Here is a 21343-nt window from a genome sequence, read left to right on the forward strand (position 1 = left end):
CATAGGAAACTTACCATACCGGGAGGGAGAAGTGTGTGTGTGTGTGTGTGTGTGTGTGTGTGTGTGGGACCGTCACGTGAGTGGCTTGGAGCGCAGCCAGGTAAAGAGACGTCCAGATCACTGGAGTGTTCTTCACTCCAGTGCAGTCCAACACAAAAAGCTCATCTCCAGTATACATGTCATTGTTGATCTGAGAGCAGCCGACTGCTTGTTTGCGGTGAACTTTGGTGAACTTTGACCTTGTAGTCTGTCAACAGTCTCGACCAACAATGCCCAGAATCTTAACACCGTCAGGGGTCACCTTGTGAACCTCTCAGGTCAAAGTCGTATTGTTAGCGGGCTTTTATTGTCCCTCCTCACCGAGACATAGAAAGTTACTCATTGCACCCACTGAAACTTAGGTACATGCCTTTTAGTCAAATGTTTTTTTAATTTTTTTTATCACAGTAGTCATTAGCTGCTCCGACTGTCATTTGCTCACCACACGCTGCTATTACCGTCATCTCAGTTCTGCCTCACACCTTCTACCTTTTCATGCTCCCACACGCGCTCGTTGAGGAGTTGAAGTTATCATTGATGTTATATTTATCTTCCTTGTTCCACAGCTACGCTCATGTGAAGTGAAAGATAGGACACTAGCGCTCTCTATTGGAGATCATGAGACAGAACAGAGCAGAACATCATGTTCACTTCCGGTATCAGTTCGGTGTCGGACAATTATTTTCAAGTCATACGTCAATGATAATAATGATTTATTTGTATTTTTGTATTTGATCTTAGAAGATGGTGTATTATTATTATTATTATTATTATTATTATTATGTAATTGCATCATGTGGGCATAATGTACATATTGCAAATAGAAAATATTATGATTATTATTTCAGTCTGTCCCTTTCAAAAATTCTGTTTCCTATTTTTTTTCCCTGATTTCGCAAAGATGGACTTTATCATAGAGGGTTTTGCAATTCATACCTGACTTATAATGGTTGAAATCATCAACATTGTGGAACATGAGGCAATGAATCCAGTTGATTTAAATAGAGCCAAAGCTCAGAGGAGGTTGGTGATGCAGCAGAGCTTTGCTGACCTCTTTTGTATCACACTTGAAAAGACGCTGAGGATGGGGGGGAATAGTTCCAAAAGGCTCTATTCAGGAAGAATAGGTGGATGAATAAATGGGTGACTGAGTAAATGAAGTTGAAGTTGATTTTTTTTCTTTTTTTTTTTTGCATTTACTAGGTGCGACTGGTTGTCCAGCGCAGAGGCAGTAAAAGCATGTCTTGTCTGGAAAACATTAATGGAACTTAGTTCACATCTGGCTCTGTCACTTTGAATGATGGACGCTGCCACACTGAGGTGAGATTTCACACCTTCCAATCGTGCTCAAGGACACTGCTGTCAGCGAAGGACCCCACACTGAAAAAAATGAATGCAATTTCATTTAACGTTGTTCCGCTGAGGAATTTAATGCAGCGCTTGCTGCATATTTTATGTTGCTAACAAATACTTTTTCAACATACTGATGAATATTCAAATTCAATAAGTGGGGTAGAATAACTTAACAATTCTACTATTATTACTATTATGGACAATTTAATGTCATTTTATAGTACAATTGATGACAATTGGTGGTCTTGTTTACACTGAGTGTCGGTGGTTGTTAAAACAAGCTGACTACAAGATGTTTGCAGAGTATTCCCAGCTACACAGGGTGAGAGGCAGGGACGCCCTGAGCGGTCCACTGGTTCATAAGTGGACCTAGAGTCAGTCAGTCACCGACGATTTTAGAGTCTTCTCTGCCTGTCTTGGTGGAGCATATGGAGAACACCTACGCCTCACACAGGAGGAGTCAAACCCACAACCTTCCTGCAGCACAACCACAATGCTTGAAAGTGAGAGCAAAATTTTGTGTCTGGAAAAAGCTGTGAAATTTAGAAAGACATTTGTAATTGGAGGCAGAGCCAGCATCCAAACTGATCGGGCATCAAAAAGCCTCAATATTCATCACCGGATTTCATCCCTCTTGTTCCCCCTCGCAGCTTCTCCTTGTTCTAGAACGCGACCGGCGCGTCTTGTAAATCACAGGGTGAGAACAGACACGTGCTACTCTGAATTCTGCTCCTATCACAGGCGCCACAAACCAGCGGCGCCTCGGGGGCTGACTGATGAAGCGGCCCGGGAAGGAGTGGGACCAGAGAGTCTCCTCGGTGGGTTTGATATAATCATGGAGACATCAATGACGGTAATAATTCCAGGAGCAAGTGGCCTCAGGTAAGAGAGGGGCTTGTTTTAATGAGCATCTGTGTGCCGCCGCGCTTCACGTGATGAAGAGATAAACAAGGCAGGAGCACCAGCGATAGACATTTATTTCGGAATGTACAACACCAACCTACGAAATACTAGTGGTGTCTGCTTCACGGCGTTAGATGGAAGCAGTGTGATCCTCACTTCTGATTGCCATTAGCATGAAAATGACAAATACATGACCCTCGTGTCCTTCAGCGGTGAGTGACCTCATTCCCTTTCACCTGTCTTAAGGCATATTGTTGATTCCTTCATTTGACATTTCCAAGCTATATTGACCGTTTGATAAATTATGAATCATTTGAATGGATCTGTTTCTCTTGAAGGCACTTTGTACATATCGGCTACAAACAGTCCGGTTACTGAAGCTACATCTGAGAGTGCATCACCGTTTCCCTTTACTAATGCACGGAGCGGCTACAAATGTACCCAGAATGACCCAACACTTTTTTTATCAACATGTGAAAAGAGCTATTTCTGAGGTGGGGGGAGGAAAAAAAAGAGCCAGATCTTGGCATTTACATTCAACACTGTAGTACGTTTTTACAGCAAGTGACCTCAAAATATAAAGGTTGGGAGCCACACAGGAAGAAAATCTATATTGCTCAAGTTTTTTTCTAAATGAGTGACAAACTATTAGAACATCAAGACGCTCCTAGTCCACGAGGGTTAGCCGATGGATACGACCTTCTACTCCCACCACAAGTGCTGCGTATCACTAACTAATGAGCCAGCTCTTCGAAATTCGAAAGCTGCTTCATTTGCTCCACTTGCATAGAGTGTCGTCTGATGAGCTTCTTCTTGGAGGTGAGGAGGCCTCTCTTTGGTGTGTTGGGCGCCACAGGAGCTCGGATGGCCGTGGCCAGAGGTGAGGAGGGCTTGCTACTGGCGCCGATGTCGGGGATGGGCGGGTTGGGGTTCACGTTCAGAGGCGGCAGGTGGCCCGGTCGGGTGTGGGAGATGTGGTCTAAGAGCAGCGTGCCCGAGCCCCGTCTCTCCAGGAGACCTGGCGCACGCCGGCGTGCCGTGCTCGGAGAGGAAGTGCTGGTATTGCTGTCCAGAGACTCTCTGGAGCTGGTCAACAGCGCGAGAGGAGAAGTGTTCAGTTTCCGTCTTTCCACGGGGACTTTAGGAGAGTCTAGCATGGCAGAGTCAGAGTAGAGCTGAGAGTCTGAGTCGTAGTGGTCGTTGCCGAGGCGCCTCCGGTGCATGGTGTCCCTCAGGCTGGCCTGCCCACAGCTGCAGCAGGTGCCCTCCTGCTCCGTGGGCACGGTGCTGCGCCTGGCCAGCGGCTGGTGTTGGCCGTACGGCTGTTTACACGTTAAAGGTACGGTAAGTGACGTTGTCATTTTGGACGGCTGCTCCCCCACCAGAGGGAAAAGGCCGTCTTTGCCGTCCACGCTGCTCTGGCGAGACAAAGCCGACCTCTTATTGAGCGCCAGCCCGTTCACACCTGCGACCACGTCCTCATCAGAGGCCGACTTCTTGCTCTCCTCGTGATTGCCGGCGCGTTCGGCCAGCACCGACGGCGCAATCAACCCCCAAGGCTCAGACTGCAGCCGCTTCAGCTGAGGTAAGCGAGCACGCTTGGGGTTGGCGGCGCGGCGCGTGGGCGACGGGGGCCCGTTGGTGAGCTTTGCCGCTGAAGAGGAGGTTTTCAGCTTTGTCTGGAAGCTGAAGACTGTGTTCTGCTGCTCCTGCTCCGGTGTGGGAGAAGCCGTCACGTCGACGTCGGAGGGAGAGGTGCAGTACTCTGAGGGGGGCTTTTCTATCAGCTCCGGCGACGGGGGGACGTTCAAGTACTGCTTGGTTTTTTTAGTCCCCGACGCAGACTTGTCCGTGGTGATGATGATGACCTCTTTGCCTTTCGCTTTGCAAGCGTCCAGCAGCAGCTTCAGCGTCTCTTTATCATCTGCATTGATGGCGTAGACCAGAGCAGAGGCCCCGCTTCTGTCCTCCAGACTGGGGTCAGCTCCGTTGCTCAGCAGGTGATCCACCACCTCATGACCCGCCGTGTGTATGCAAGCGTGCATTAGCGCAGTCTTTCCTCCTTTGTCCTGTATGTTGGGGTCGGCCTGCTTGTCCAGCAAATACTTGACCAGCTTGGACTTGCTGACGCTCTGCTGGTCGCTGTGTGAGGTCATGCAGGCCACCATGAGGGGCGTCTCGCCTCGCTCGTTGCTCTCGTTGATGTAAGCGCCGCCCTCCAAGAGAAGCCGAGTGAGTCTCAGGCGTCGGAGCCACACAGCTTTCAGCAGCGAGTTTCCATCCGTCCGAAGCTCCAGAATGTTTGCCATCTTCCAGTTTCTCCTTCGGTTCGGATTCACAGGTCACAGCCCTTCAAACACAAACAGTGTTGGTCTGGAAAACCATGGAAAAAAACTTCCCTCCTTGTATTTGTATTCTGTTTTTTATAATCATCAACACTTGGAGAACACATTTACAGTTATCACGTGCTCACTATTTTTGCATTGTCAGTTTATTCAGTTGTATTTTTGAGCTGTAATTTAAATATATATTTTATGTTGACATCCACAAAACCAACTGCCATGTGAGTTGCTTATTTTGAAGATGCACATAAATGACTACATAAAATTGTGAAAAAGAAAATCCCCAAATATGCTGCAAATCGAATTGTCAGTTTTGTTTTCGCAACAATAATGCGACTGAGATATGCTTATCACCAGCAGGTGGCAGTATGCCGCAACACAAACTGGTTAACTTCTATTCCATTACAGAGCGAAATTAACATTTGTCCTTATTTTTTGATGAGGCGTTATAAATAACAAAAGATGCGATTCGAAAACACTGTCTATTCAAGTGATAGTTTGGCCTGTATTATTAAATCATATGTGACATAAAATCTAACTGCACGTCATGGCGTTATTGCTGATAAATAAATATGCAACAAGCTATTATGTTTAAACAAAAAAAAGGCTAATAGTGCAGAAGATATATGAGCCATATAAATATAAATACAACGCTTCAATTCGAGTAGATAAGATAAATCATAATGCTGTTTCACATATGATCTCCGCTCAAAGTAACATCAAGACAACAAGTTTATTTTTTTATATTTACATGATAAAAGACGACCGTGGAATAACTTTGTCCTACCCGCTCAGAAGAGCGCGCCTCCATCACGCTTTCTTTCAGATGAGAAATGTGAAGTTTCTGCCGGCGAGTGTCAGTATCCCAGTGTTCCCAGTGTTGCCATCGATGCGGCGGTGATGTTGTGGTGGGTGTCAGGCTGGACTTCTCTGGCACCATCACTCTCGGGCGGCGTGGCTTTTGTTACGACGGCGCGCTACATCAGTCCAATGAGCTGGATCCCTTTTCACTGCGCACTCAAGGATCACAACCTGGAGATGCTGCGGGTTAAAAATAACTTACTTTCTTGCATGCTGAATGAAACGTGTGCGATCTTGACGTCAGAGTCCTCCAAAAATAAACGGCATCGTCTGAAGATCGCGTGTCACTGATCCGTGTTATGCGCCAAAGAACGTCTCAACAGGCGATGTTTATTATGGCCGTGAAAATTACCGAGAGGATGACCGATGCATTCAGGGGATGTTATTGCAGATGTGGGCGAACTCAAGAGAACATTTCCACGATGTGTTATTAGTGTTATGTAACAAAAATCGTACAAAATGTTTCGCTTGTTTACTATCTTAGGTAGTAAATGTTAATCACATCATAACGTTGGTGGATCGCTGCACAATTGAAACATTGAGTAGCAAACAAAATGCAAACAGCATAATGGAAGGCACAAATCATATTCACTCATTACAGAAAACTGTCTTCAATCCGCATTGTTTTTAATTCATTTTTCTTTGTGACTCCACTAAAATTCTCAAATATTACCATGAAATATGTGAGAGAGAAATCATTTTTTTGAGTTAGAAAAGGTGTGGCTGCCTTACAGAGACATAAACCAATGCAAACTATATCTTTTTTGTTTATGGTTTACTAGAAAAAAAATCACAAAACGGAATTTTTCAATATGTCAGCTCTCAACAATGCTGGCATCAAAGTTAACAAATAACATAGAAATGGATCAAAACTTCAACCATCACATCATCAAGTTATTATTTAGTCATCCAGCCACCACTGTATTACGTAATATTTTCATTTATTTATTTTTCAAATGCTCAGTCAGCTCTAAAAATCATTCAGGCCGCAAGAAATGATGAGGCGGTGTGTATTTGGCCCCGGGCCTTGAGTTTGACTCATGTGATCGACAGCCTCTCTGTACAGGAAACAGTGATGAATCACTAAATTATGATGTTTGAAAAAAGTGAATCAATAATATCTCCCAGGATCCATGAGCTGTTGTTTCTGGTTTACGTTTATAAACCTGGGTAATTTACAAAATGATATAATAAAAAACCTGAATTTGATGTGAAGAAAAAAGCGGGTTTTAGTTGGTTAGCTGGTTTTTCTTGTCCCAAGCACAATAAAATTGATCATCTGCTTGTAATTCATCTTATGAATTTGTTGATTTGTCATATTTTACAGCACCAAATCACATGTTTCTGTTAAGGGATGAAAGCTACTACCAAACTCTCGATTATCCAACTGGATGCACAATGTATTGCAATATTAATAATGACATTGCCGTCTTAGATATACAGTGGAGGAAATATGTGAAAAAACTGTATTTTTAAGGAAGTTTTGTAATGACAAACTAGTCATACCGCATGTCATGAAGCAGAGATGTTGGCTTGAAAAAAGGAAACGAATGAGACAACATCAATGGCTGACAGCGTTGAGTCAAAGCAAGAGTTGCTGTTGGACATCACAGTAGACGTCAGCTCTGTCATCTTCTGACCACATTCAGCAGGTACTGACCAATGCACCAGAAAGGACCTGCAGTTTTGGAGGCAAAACACAGACCAAAACAATGTAAGTCGGGTGGTCTAATCGTTCCGGTTGAGTGGTGGCGGCACTTGTGGAATATAATAAGATTACACGCGAGAAAAATGTAAAGATACGAGTCACGTCATGTGCCTGCGTAAATGTGCACTGTTACGATAGTGGGCTTAGCTAACTGATGAGCTTATATAAATATAAATATATATATATATGCAGAATTAAAGAGGCCAAACTTGTGGAAGCCATCGCAGCCTATACAGCCTAATAGGGACATTTCTATTTTTAGGTTGCTATGAGACAGCACAGAGGCAGTGTCTAATGAGAACACTGATGTTCTCAGCCCTGCTGCAAAGAACAGGTAAGTCAGGCGCATTCCACCGTCGAGACAAAAGGGCTTTTGGCTTCCACGCTGGAGTCCTGGTCCACCCTCACCATTTGAATAAGCCTTCCCAGTTGGAGGCAGCAGCACGGTCTATCATTAGTTGGCTGACAGGGACTAATCACTTTATCAGCCATCCAAACACTCGGCTTCATCTGGACCGCCGTCTTCAAAGATGGTAATGATTCCTCACCTGCAATTGCTTCCTCCGTCCCGAGGGACGAGCTGTTTACGATCAGGAGTAAGGAGAATGTGCGAAGAAACGTCTCCTACACTTTCAAGAAATTCATCTCAATTACATCGGGGGGGAAGAGGGGTGGGCTGCGAGAACCACGACAACCACTTCTGGACACATTCCAACCACAGTTAAACAAGCAACTGGTTTTCTGCTAGAAGCTTCGACTCCCTTTTCTTAGTTGAACCTAGCGCAGTTAAGAAAGGCCTCAGCTGTGTGCTGCTATTCTGTCATCCTCCTCTACTTTCTTCCGTCGTCTGACGTAACGTACGGGACAAGTCACGTTTTCAAAACAAACAGCCAGCGACACAAGCAATGGAGGGAGGAGAAAGAGGATGGAGTTACCTAATGTAACCCGCATTCTCAGAAGAGTGTGAAGCCCTCACTACTGGATATCTCACGAAGCTTCACACACTGAAGGACAATGACTGAGTTACCGTATGTAACCCACATCCTTCAAAAGGTACGGAGCCTGCTATTGGAAATCTCCTTGCTGCTAGCTTCACTTTTCGGATACTATCAAATAGCACACTGAAGCACAATGACAGACTTACAGTACCTAATGTAACCCCCATTCTCTGAAATGTGCATCGCCAATGGATCGTATCCCAAAGGTGAAGCCAGTAGCACGAAGATATCAAATAGCTTCGCACACTGAAAGAGAAGCCGAAAATACAGACACGTCTTTGAGTTCCTGTCTGCGACAGAAAACAACGTTAAAGCTACTGGGTCGCAAATGTTGACCCTGTAGCTTTAACAAAAAATGTTAAGAACCACATCAGGAAATATTGTTGACATTTCCGTTAAAAACACACTTCCAATGACGTGAATATTGGCCTCATATCATATTTATGTCAAGGCAAAGGGGGCTGTTGTAACTTACTTTTAAAGGGAGTAGTCACTAGTCTGAGGATATGTGAGAAGAGTGCAGGAAACTATTTGGGTGACTTTGATTGTGTTAAACTGTTTCTGTTCTGACAGAATTCATTCAAACACTACTAACACACAAACATAGAAGTTCTGTTGGTACCTGAAATGAATCAATACTGCTGTCATGAAGGTTTATGTCTCCTAAAAGAACATGTAGTAGATGTTGAAGTCATCTTGCCCGTACTGTATTTGGATGTACGATGATAACTAGTAGTACTGCCAACTATTATGATGATGAGGTTTCTGCAGCAGTGTTTACCAAACTGGTTGTCCTTCAGGTGTCGCAGCACTTGTGAAGTAGCTATCAGTTTCAGAACGTTCCACTCTTGGACTGGAGCTCCAGGACCAACTGAGGCGGGTGATGATGAATTTCAGTTGGACCATCTCCAGTTAGTGTCTTCAGGATGCGAGTACAGCTGGGACAGGACTGGAATCTGTGGGTTGGAAATATGGGACTGAGGAACCTTCTAAAAGTGCAGATGAAATTGAGTTAAATGAAAAAACTTATTTACAAAACCAAACCCTGGACATTGGAAAAGTGGACATTGGGACAAAAGCTATCGTAAACCCAACGCATATCATGGACCAGCTTTCCTAGACTCTGAATATCGCAGACTTTTTTTGAAACTATGTGTAAAAATATACTGTATGTATTTCAATACATTGTGGTATTCGGAGATTGGTAGGTTTATTTTTATGAAGATTTATTTTCATGAAGTATAACCATATAACAAAAACTTACAATATTTTATCTAGGTTTGGACAAAAATATTATTGATAATAATAATAATAATCTGAGGCTACGAATGTACATAGTTTATGTTTACCAAAAATACCAAAATATTTTACATTGGCTGAATTATTTATTAAAATAATGAGTTAAATAACTCAGAGTACATGATAAGAAACCCACCAGCAGGGTGGCGAGATGAGGACGTCACCAGTCCACTGTCAGTGTGATCTCCTCACCAGTTGTGGAAGGCTGTATAGTAAAGAGAAAACAAATCATTAAAACTGAGCGAATAAGTGATGTCACCCCTGGGAGCGGTTTCCATTTTCAGATATCTTACATCGCAGCTGCTGCTCCCCTCTCCTCCTTATTTCTAAATATAACAATTCCTTCCGTCTGAATTGAAGTTCTCACTTTTTTTTTTGGACCTTCAGACTGTACAGAAGCAGCTTGTCTATTTATATCCACCTTGATAAAGGGGATGTAAAAGTTGTGAAAGGCTGATCATGTTGCTCCTTTAGTCAGCAAATGGAAACACAAGAAAAAGAAAAAGATTTTTGGAAACATTGCCACAAGTTTTCAATTCTACGACACAATGATGAAAATATTACATATAAAAATATGGATGGAGCGTCGCAAGTATCGCAGCTGTCTGACATTCTAAATAAAAAGTGTACAACTATAATCCTGTATTTGGTGAGGATTAGAATTTGGTGACATTTTGAGATGGTGGAGGATTTATGGAAGGATTTTGTGGCGATTGAAATTCTCTTCACAGCAGACTTTGCTTTGGCTTTGACATTATATCATAACTAGAATAAAAATAGAAATAAAAATGGAAATATGTTTCAGTGGGATTCTAGATTTCTTCATTTATGTCCGGATCATGTCACCCACGATATTCCAAAATGAGTCCAGAATTATTCATATTATTATTGACTTTTCCACGTGACTTTAAGGGCTCCATAGTTTCTCCAGAATATGATATAAAGTTCAATATTTGTGATGTGGAATAAAGATGTTGATTTCATTACTTATTTTCTTCTTTTACCCCCCACTATGAGTCTTTGTAAACATTTCATGTCCGGAATTTATTTTTATTTTCCTCATCTGCTTATCTGTTGCTGGGTCACGGGGACAACAGCTTCAGAAGGTTGCCCTTCTCCAGGACAACATCCACCTGGTCCGACTGGGGGATCCCGTGAGGCTCCCAGGCCAGAGAAGAGATACAACCCCACCACCTGGGCCTCGGTCGACCCCTTGGTCTCCTCCCAGCTGGCCGTGCCTGAAACACCTCCAAAGGGAGGCGTCCAGGGTGCATCCTCATAAGATGCCCAAACCACCTCAACTGACTCCTCTCAACGTGGAGAAGTAGCGGCTCTACCCCGAGTCTCTCCCAAGTGACAGAAGTCCTCCCCTGATCTCTAAGGGAGACGCCTGCCACCCGTAAGAGAAAAATAATTTCAGCCACTTGTATGCCTTTTGGCTCAGCTCTCTCTTACACAAAACAGAACCCTGCCAACCTCCCCAACCTACCTCCAACTTCCTTACCCCCTCACTCGTGAACAAGACCCCACAATACTTAAACTTCTCCACTTGAGAGAGAACAATCCATCGTTTTGAGAACCATGGCCTCAGACTTCACACTCAGATGCAAACCGAACCAGAGAGAGCTGATGGTCACACTGTGATGAAGCCGTAAGAACCAAATCATCGGCAAAAAGCAGTGACTGGATCTTCAGGCCACCAAAGTGCAAACCCTCCTCAACAGTGCAGCGGCTTGAAATCCTGTGCATGTAAACCAAAAACAGGATTGGGGACAAAAAAATTGACCTTCTGTTCTGGATACCCAGAATAAAAACTGCAATATATATCAATATATACATATCATATGTCATAATTGAGTAGTAGAGGTGCGTACTGGGGCCTCACAGCCAGAAAGTCGCTGGTTTATATCCGGCTTCTGGCCATAAAACTGGGTCCTTTCTGCGTTTCCTCTAGGCACTCTGGTTTCCTCCCACTGACCAAATCTGTCCATCAGCATACAGTAAGTGTTTGGTCTCTCCGGTGACGGACCGATGACCAGTCCAGGGTGCCCCACCTCTCGTTCAACTCCGTCCCCAACAAGAGGATAAATAAGCAATCTGCAAAAGCATCACATATTTCCGTGACTATTTCGAGAGTTGCCAAACACTGACAGAATCCTTCCAACACATATCACACATGGTGACATATTTGTGACAGTTATGAAAGCAACGATTCAGACTCCATCTGCGAGAGATGTTTCCTTTCCACTGCCACTTCCCAGCGATTCATTTTCTCGTCTTTCTTCCTCCGCCGGTTTCTGGTTTAAAGACTTTGACATTCTCATGGCATTTGGTGTCGGTGCGATTGTATCAAGTCAATGTGTGGGCTGCGACAGCGATGAACTGGCACGAACCCTCCTGCAGCTTCACGCCGGACCGCTCCGAGCCTCCCTTCAAACTGGGAGAGAAAATGCCTCCGGTGCGGCTGAGAAACCACAGCAATATGCGGCTGAGATTTGGTCCGCTCGGATGATGGCCGGCCCCGGCTCATCTGAAGTGCTACTTTCTCATATTTCTAATCTTGAACGACTCCTCCTCTTCCTCTGCTCCAGGCGGCACCTGCTCCTTTTCTGGCAGCAATTGAGAGGAGCATTGTCCAGGAGCGTTACACATCCAGCGATTCCGCCGGCCGATCATTGTGTATGTTGGCTGTATCCAAGGAGATTGGTGCATATCTAATAGGGAGTTTGTTACTCATTTTGCAGAGCGGCACTTTGATGCCGCGTGTTGAGCTCCTCTGTTTAAGCTCCAGCTAATGAAGCTGAGGGCTTGAAGCTCCACAACCGGTTGCCTGTCAACTCCACATCCCCCTTATTAACAGACATTCGGAGCCTTTTAATTGAATGTGGAGCAGTCAGTAACCAAGTGGTCAAGCCACATCCCCAGCTTACCACCCTGTTAACATCATTAAGAACTGCCGCGTCGATATCCCGGCACGTGTCGCCGCTCTTATTCTCATGTTTCACCACCCCGTGTCCTCCTCGCCCTCTAATTTGGCGAGAGTCTTCCACAATTTATCTTGTGGAGTCTCAGGCACAGTTTTTCAGCTTCTCCAGCCGCCTCGCTAACAACAGGAGTAATTACTGGTGAAATTGATGTTTTGGTCGGATCTGTCACACCTCTGTTCGCACCGGCAAATCGATGGCGCTCAAATGTGACTGTGTTTGATCAATATACTGCCTCTATCAAATGGGTTATCTAGTGAAACTGCGTGGAAACATGACGGCAATAGAGGATTAGGCTCAGTGCTGCGACTCTTATTTAAATCTGGTTTCAAAAGCCGAAAATATCAGGATAACAAACTGAACTCATGGAGATGTCGGCTTCAAAGCTTCCTAAACAAAACAAAATCGGGGATATTTAAATACAGCAAAATCTGAAGGGTTAATGGTGTATATTGCTGTTTTAGCACGTGGCTATAACTTAGTATTCACTTCAGCGGCTGCAGCACCAGGCGACAGATTCACAACAGGGAAAAAGACGAGACAATCTTCGGAAAAGCTCCCCGCAGTGAAATGCTAGCATGGACCGCGGGAGCAGGTGTCCAGCATCTGGCTCCATATCATGTCTCAAAGAAAGACAAATCCATGTCCCTCTCACTCACAACCAACAACACGATTCTTCATCTCAAGATAATAGTCGCTCTGTGACGTCCAACGGTGCCGCTACTTAAGCTATTTACTGTGGTGTGCCATTGATTCCATCATCCTAAATGGACTAAAAGAACAAGCTTCCATGACATTGGCTCTAGCTCCGTATCCAGGGTGTACTGTACAGGACATCATTGACAGTCCACTTCGACTGCCACGGCGGGAACACTGACATTGCCAGTGAAACTTCACAGCATGTTGACAGAAACAGCTGAAAAACTTCAACATGCTGGGGGCCAAAGTCCTGCTAAAGCGCTGGGGAGAACCCTGACAACTTTAAGCATAAGGAATGTGCAAAACGTAGCCTTTTGTGTTGACACAATAGGGCCACTTTGAAGGGGATTATTTTCATCACGAAAATATTCACTAACTAATTTTGAATCTAGTAGATTGTATCAATCTTCCAATATGACGGAAGAAGAGTGTGGGACCAATGCACATAAGCTTCATCATGAAATGAACCTCGATATTTTTGCCATTTTAAGATCATAACTGCATCTCCATTTGTGGTAACATTGAGAAATAACAGTAAAATAATCTGCTAATCTGAATGTTTTGCATTTCCATTTTGTTCTTACGCACTTTGTGAGGTATTTACTTCAGTTTTATACCGTCTGAAACTCTCAACATGCTCTATAAGTGTGAGACCTGCTTAAAAAATGTTTTTACTGTAAACTTAAAATTTCTCATTCAGTCTCATTCACTGTCCTCCATCATGGATGTTTTGGTGATGACATCACATTGCAAAAGGTGGTGCACCAGGCCATTGGTGCTCTGAAAAAGCGATTATTTTGGTCCGGAATAAACTCATTTTATTGGAGGACAGTTAGTTCATGGTCCACTACGCTCCTAAATTCTTCAATAAGAAGCAAAAGCCATTGAATTGAATGCAATTAATGTAATTACTGACAGCTTAATGAAAGAGCCTCTGCGTGTTACGGACCTTTGATCTCTGAAAAGTAAACAAGATTAGAATGTTTCATGTGTCTTCACGCGATTGGGGGACGAATGGAGATCAATACATTTGTTTTCTTCTGAAACTCCATCAGCAGAGTCAGGAGCTGCCAGAGCATCACACAGCCTTGTCAAAGTCGTGGTCTGACGGAGTTCGTGGGAGCAGCCCATGTTCCATCAGTGAGATAGAGAACTTCACTTTGCCGGCGGTTCACACCCATGAGACTGTGACGTCTTTGACACCATGAGGCACTCTGACCAAAATACACCTCCTCTGCAAGTGCAAGGCGGAGAAAAAGCTCTTTTTCTGTGTCTGTTGCTGACGTCACGTCGTTCCTGCACTTCCTCGAGGAAGTCGGAGCTCATCTGGAGAATCAGATGCGACAGGATCAAACAGGATCACTCCTCGCCATGTGACAGCGCTAACAATAGATCTGGAGCACCGTAAACATGGCTGCAAGGCACGGTACCTGTCAGCTATCTGTTAAAGATGGAATCATATCGCAGTGAGCCACAATCAAATCGGAAAATCTGTTTCATTTTACACTCTAGCTGTGACAAATCTGAGTTTTACTGTGGACCAAACTCTGTCGAGATTTATTTTGAGCATCTCTGAACATCGCGTCAATTTCTATTGTTAGTCCAGTGAGTGTCCAACAAAAGAAAAAGTACTGACGGCACAAAAAAAATCAGTAGCCAGGTGCACTGTTTGGATTAACTTGAGAATTCCATATGGTTGGTGCACACAAGAGGGTTCAGTCATGCAGTCCTTTTCTCTCACCGCCGTGACTTGATATTGACCAAAATCTGGTTCAGGGCACCTGCATACTCCCTCATTGGATTTCCCCCGGGCACTCCGGTTTCCTCCCACCATCCAAAAACATTTTTCTAGACGTGGCCTGCGGTTGAAAAAGACAACACAACATCATCCACAATTGTCAGGTCAAGTCGTGTAAAACAGCAAAAACATCATCTCTTGTCTCTGTTTGTTTTCACTAGAGGAATTGGCATCCCACTGTTTGAATCCCAATTCCTGCGGAGCTAAATCCCACTAATCTGCACTGATCTCACTCACACCGACTTCAGTGAGGAAAATAATGGCTGTAATTAATAAAATGCACGTATGTCGAAGAACAACTGTGATCTTATGATCCCTTCCTCCCTGGTTCTCCATGAGCTCTCATAGCTGAGTGAGCAGACAGAGATAAGAGCCAGTTATCTTTGCCTCACAGAACTCCACATCCCTGAGGGAGCTCACTTCTCTAAGAAGACGTGGCAGCCAGAGATCAATCCCTCCAAAATATCCTGTCTCGCTTCCATCTTCATTCACTTTCAAACCTTCATTTGCATGTGTGGATTAGATAATCTGACATCAGGTTTTCACATTGAGCTGTCAACCTGTCAAACCAGCACTTTAAATTGGCCCCAAAAAACTTAATGATTTTGAGCTTTTGATGACATTTTAATTTCCATCAGTTCCTGGTCCCCTGGGCAACGCGTGAGCTGGGGTCGAGACCCCTGCTGAAGGCAGCTGTTCATTTGATAGAGCACCAGAGTCCAGTGGTTTCTCTTGTAGGTACGCAGCCCAGGAGACACACAAGCACTAGAAAAGCAGATTTTCATGACCCATGACTGATGCGGCCGCCAGGGACTCGCTTCCTTCTGACCTCGCTCTGAATGAGGGCTGTGCTCTTTTCAGGGGAGGGTCCTGTGACTTCGACTTGTCCATCGTCTTTCTGAAGACCTAGTCTGCTATCATGGCGTTTCTGTGATCAGTTTGCTGGTGTACTCTTTGGCTCCACCAGTGAAATCATGGTGACCTGCCAAGTTGCAGCAACTGGAGAGCTGAGGGCGACCCAGAAAATGGCTGGACCACAACAACGCGATGTTAATTTCAACCGCTGAAATTCCAAGAGGGATCGATCGTCTATTACCAGATTATTAAACATCTATTTACAGGTTAAACAAGGGAGGCTGAGAAAGCTTTGATGCTTCTCAGTGTTCCACTGGTCTGTGAGAATTAAGCAGCATCCTGTCCAACGTTCCCTCAAATTTTTCATGTGACTGAGCAAACACACAAACTCTCTGAGCAGTCACCTGGACCACTGTGAGCGATCCGTTTTAAAACTTACTTTTTAAATGTATTTACAATTTGCATAATTCACATTGAGGAATGGAATGTGTGAAAATAAAAGCTTTCAATTGTCTCTGAATTGTACAGATTCTTCACATATTTGTTCAATTTAATCATAAAATAATACATTCACGATAAATATATATCAAGAATCTTCAAATACAATAAGTAAACTTACTCTAGTCATTGAAGTCACATTACACTATTGAGGGTGCTGGATGTCAAAGAACTTCAAACAACTTTTACAAACATTTATCCTTTCTCAAAATGAGTAGGTTCATGAATCTATCTGTTGTGAGACTTCATTTTGTCCACTTCAGGCCAGCGTATTCTGTGACCACTCCTCATGGAACCCCGGCTAAAATGAAGAAGGAACAGGTTTCTTTCACTGACTACACAGTTAATTTCCTCACCTGACAAGTGCGTAACTCCGCCGCCCCAACTGGCTCAGTGCATGCGCGCATTTTGACCAACCACGAGCAACTTTAAGAGAAATCAGGTTTTAAACATCTGCCCACTCCAATAGTTCACTTCAAATAGTGGGGTCTTCTAGTTGCTGTTCGTTCCATTGTCTATGTAGCGGTGTCACTCGGCAGACGGTCTAAAGCACTGCTGCACCAGAGGACCTGTAGAAACCGCCGGTTCAGGACACACACCGTCGAACAGCGCAGTGAGCACTTCATTTTATTGTTCTAATGTCACAAGGCTTTATATCCGGACAGCAAGACGCCCTGTAGTCCGGACATTTATATTCAATTCAGGATTATTTCTTGTTGGGCATATTTTTGTGCGCTGAGATCGTATCAGCAGGAACAGGAACATTGATCCTGTCAGTGGGGTTCAAGTCTGAATTCGTCTGTAACATTTCTTGACATCTCCTTGACCATAAATGCATAAATGCATCATACGTTTAAGATCGACAACATTTCAAAGGTTCTTCAGCATCATCGGTTTTAACCTCAACAAAGAGGACAGGAGGAATTTTACCGCGTCACAGCGCTGAGATACTGTATTAAGTCAGAGTTGGCACCATGTTAACGGGACCCCAGTCTTATTATTTTTTGTTTTTGGTCCATACTACAGTGAATTATCTGTCTGAACAATTCAACTGTTTGAAGAACGAAGATTGTACAGCTATAGGTCAAATATATGCTAATATTTACTAGCTTTAATCATTGAATACAGTTCTTCAATGATCGTATTTAGACCCAAGTGATTTACACAGTTCAAAATACTTTTTTACTAATGACTACTGATTCGCTCCTGTGACCTCAGATGCCCTTACACCACTGTTTCAGAGACACTTGGCCATTAAATGAGCGTTAATTGATTTGAAACCTCAGGAGGGACGGAGCGACTCCTGCTCACTAGTTATTACCTGCTGGCGGAGCACGACACAAACACGTGCAGCAGACGCACACAAACATTATGCATCAGTTCGTCCTGGCCTGATCAATGTGACGTCAATAGTGACCCTCGTTTTGTTTGTTTCGCTCCGTAATTGGGTTTTTGAATCATTTGTTCCGCAGAAACATCTCAGCGTCGACCTTTTGACAACTGAGGAATCTGCGTTATCATTCTGTTATTAATGAACCAGCGCATTTGGCATGTCGTTCGATCAGATTAAGATTGGACTGATTCCTCCGACTCGCATTGTCCTGACTCGTAAGCTTGGATTCAGAGAAGATGATGGATGGACTGCTGCAGGCTGCCGGTCCTCCAGGGTCTGAAATGTTTGTGTGGAGAGACGTCTGACTATTTTGGCTCTTGACTCGAGACGGCAGCACTCCATCTGGCACATTTTGATAACAGTTTTGAGGTTGTTCTGGTTTTGTCTGCATGAATGTCAAACAGGCATCCACACACAATTTGAATAAAGTTACTGCTTGGATTAACTTTGTGTACATATTTCAAAGTAAGCTGCATATAATAATGTGAATATAAAGTATTGAATTGGCTGAGGCTGACCATTGCAACCCGAAACATCAAACGTGAGGACACATCAAAGGACACGTAGGTTTCACGCCACAATTTGAGCCAATTCAAATGTAAAGTTCGAAAAAAACATTTGACACTATACAACTGTTTGCAACAGTTTACATTTTTTTTCATTTATATTTATATTTATTTATATTTACAGCAGACATGTTGCAGTGTTCTTCGGATGCCGACTAGTCCGCTAATCGATAAGGTAGTCTTCGACTATCAAAATAATTGTTAGTTGCAGCCAAAATCCAAACATAAATTTGCTTTTTCTCTGATACATTTAACACACTGTGCCAGAGGAATCTGTGTATGTTTCACTTTGGAAATATATATATATATATATATATATATATATATATATATATATATATATATATATATATTTATTGAATTACTATGTTGCAAAACTGACAAACAAACAAATAAAATGAAAGCAAATGAAAACAGAAAAATGAAACATACCAGATTCTTTAGTTTTGTTTCTTGGTTCTTCCTCTGATCTTCTTCTTCTCTGCGGCATTTCCGTTTCAGATGCTGTAGTGGCCACTCCTGAGCCCGTTTATTAATGGCCTCATTAATAAAAGTGGAACACACTGAAGTCAGCACTGCGCCGCAAACTTGGGTGCTCCACATTACTCCGTCATGACTGTGAGTTGCAACTGAAACAAAATGAAAACAATCGTATAAGTCTTTTGGTGTTTTAATTTGCAAAATGGAAAAACATGTTTTTAAAGTTTTCAGTTTTGAAGAAGGGAAAACAAACAAACAAGCAAAACTCTGCTTTTTTAAACAAAGAAATTAAGGAACAAAACATTAGGGCTGCAACAACTAGTCGACATGGTCAACTACAATTGGCGAATAAATTCAACACCAACAGGTTCAGTAATCGACTAGTCATGAGGTCATCATTCTCTGAGCAAAATCCGCCAAAAGAGGAGAAATGCCTGAGACTCCAGGACCACCACGACCCACAAGTATGGGACCATTTCACAAAGGAAACATCAAAGGACACATATTTTTCACAACACATTTTGAGCAATTAAAAGTGAAATAAGTTTCAAAACAACACTTAACACGTTATAACATATAACATACGTTATTTATTTATATTTAAGTATATTCTGTTCTATTTATATTTATATTTTAGTATATACTGCATACTATACTAACTAGTCAACAACCATTGACTAGTCAACTACCAAAATAATCATTAGTTGGAGCCCTGCAAAAGATACATGGATTGTTTGGCAACTATGAGAAAAAAAAAGAAAAAAAAAATGATGGTGAGGTTACAGGTGAGTGATCATTTGAATAAATTGCCAGATTATGTTCATTACTTGAAACAAAGGAGTACATACATTTTGTCTCATTCAGGAACTGGAAAAGCAATATTCAGTTAAACAAAATACCATTTTAAAATAGAAACTACGATACATTATCTGGTGTTTAATAAAGTACATAAAACTGATTTAAACTTCGGACTATTGCTTTTACATTCTGGGGCCTATTGTGGTGGAGTGCATTTACAGAAGGGTCAAACATTTACCAGCCAAATATATTCACACACCGTATTCTCGTTTCATTTATATTCATTTAAATCCACTATTTCATTTTCTCTGGCATGTTTTCCTCTAAAAGCTTGGTGTCCCTGGGAGGCTTTCCGTGGCACGACTGCATCAGTGCTACAGCGGTGACTCATGTTTATCATCTTCTGTACTTTTCTGATAATAGCAGGATTAAAGAAACATGCTGAAACTGTCTCCGTCTGTTGCGTCTCCCTTTTAAAAGTGTCTAATTGTATACAATTCTGTCCTTTCGTGCTGACAGTTATGTAATTTTCCAGCTCCGACGACAACGTGTTGTCTTGAGCTTTCGCCTGCTCTTTATTCAGGAGGAGAGTGAATAGACTCGCGGACCTGATTTCATTAGTGCTGATCAAAGGGCTCGTCGTTTCATTGTCCGAGCGTGTCCGGACAAAATGGCCATCTGCAACAGCTGTGATATCTCAGTCACAGATCTGATCCACACCGGGGGACAATATGATGCGGCACTTGAGCCAGCCAAGCTGGAACACAATTACCATGTCCTTGTACACACTGGGACTCCAAAGGTTTGACTCACACATGCCCATACCCGCCTATAAACTTGACATGGATATGATCGAACCTTCACTGTGAAACCAGGTCAAAGCCCAGAATGTATTTTTCCCTCCACAGCTTACCTACTGATGGTCAGGGGGCAGCAGCCGGAGCAAAGAAAGCCACCTGCAACAATGGGCTGCAGTGGATTTGTGGTTTCATGCAAGTGACAAGTGTAAAACAAGTTTTGCAAAAAAAAAAAAAAAACATTGAAACTCAGCTATAAGAGATGGAATATGGAAACATGCAAATGGACTTTCTACAACCACAGAAAGCCTCTTTAGAATATGAAGGACGTTCTGTCATCTTTAAATATACCGTGTCAGTCCCTCCAGAAAATGGTGATGTTGCGATCGCAACTATTAACAGAATTTCAACCAATCCCTGTGAGCTGTTTGTGGCGCTGCAATTTTGTCCAAACACTGCGACTTTCCCGCAAATTCCACAGATGACTTGAGTGGCCACCATTTACGCGGCAAATGCAGCATCATATTCCCTCCCTTATTGTTGAGATGAAGTCATGTGCGACGCCAAATGCTCACATTTGCCCACAAGAATTGCCACAGAGGGTCACGATTTGGACGTGTCCAATTCTCAATTCATTCATAAATGTCCAAATTCCCATGATTGAAATGTAGAATAGACGGAACTAAAACGGGGAACTTACTAGTGCAGCGCACCGTCACCCGAACACCATATGTGGACATAAACAAACATGGCCGACGGCCAGAACCATCTCTCTCCAGGCTATTTCTGACACTACATTAATTGGCTTTATTTATTGAGATGCTGCACAATTCCAAAATTCAACACTTTCACCTCTCAAACTCGGCCCATCCAAACAGTCTCCGCCCTTGTGAGGAGCTCGGTGACATAACAAGGAGTGCTCACTACATGCTACCAGTCTAGAAACCACTCGTATACATATTTATCCTGATA

At 43.1% G+C, this 21343-nt stretch overlaps 1 protein-coding gene across 4 annotated transcripts in view; it reads right to left on the bottom strand.

The window, feature by feature from the left end:
* Nucleotides 1-2066: 2066 nt before the first annotated feature.
* ankrd34c (ankyrin repeat domain 34C) overlaps nt 2067-21343 on the bottom strand; it is a 30887-nt gene continuing 11610 nt past the window's right edge. For 2 of the 4 annotated variants that reach the window (XM_053886661.1, XM_053886663.1), the window contains exons 4-7: nt 18729-18925; nt 9640-9708; nt 5425-9160; nt 2067-4645 (exon numbers count right to left, since the gene is read on the bottom strand). In XM_053886661.1, coding sequence (XP_053742636.1) covers nt 3030-4604 — 1575 coding nt within the window. In that variant the 5' untranslated portion in view covers nt 4605-4645; nt 5425-9160; nt 9640-9708; nt 18729-18925 and the 3' untranslated portion in view covers nt 2067-3029. Of the gene's footprint in view, nt 4646-5424; nt 9161-9639; nt 9709-14927; nt 15046-18728; nt 18926-21343 lie in introns of all 4 variants that reach the window. The other 2 variants (XM_053886662.1, XM_053886664.1) reach the window with 2 other exon arrangements.

The sequence above is a fragment of the Synchiropus splendidus genome, chromosome 14 (assembly GCF_027744825.2).
Source record: "Synchiropus splendidus isolate RoL2022-P1 chromosome 14, RoL_Sspl_1.0, whole genome shotgun sequence".
Lineage (NCBI taxonomy): Eukaryota > Metazoa > Chordata > Actinopteri > Syngnathiformes > Callionymidae > Synchiropus > Synchiropus splendidus.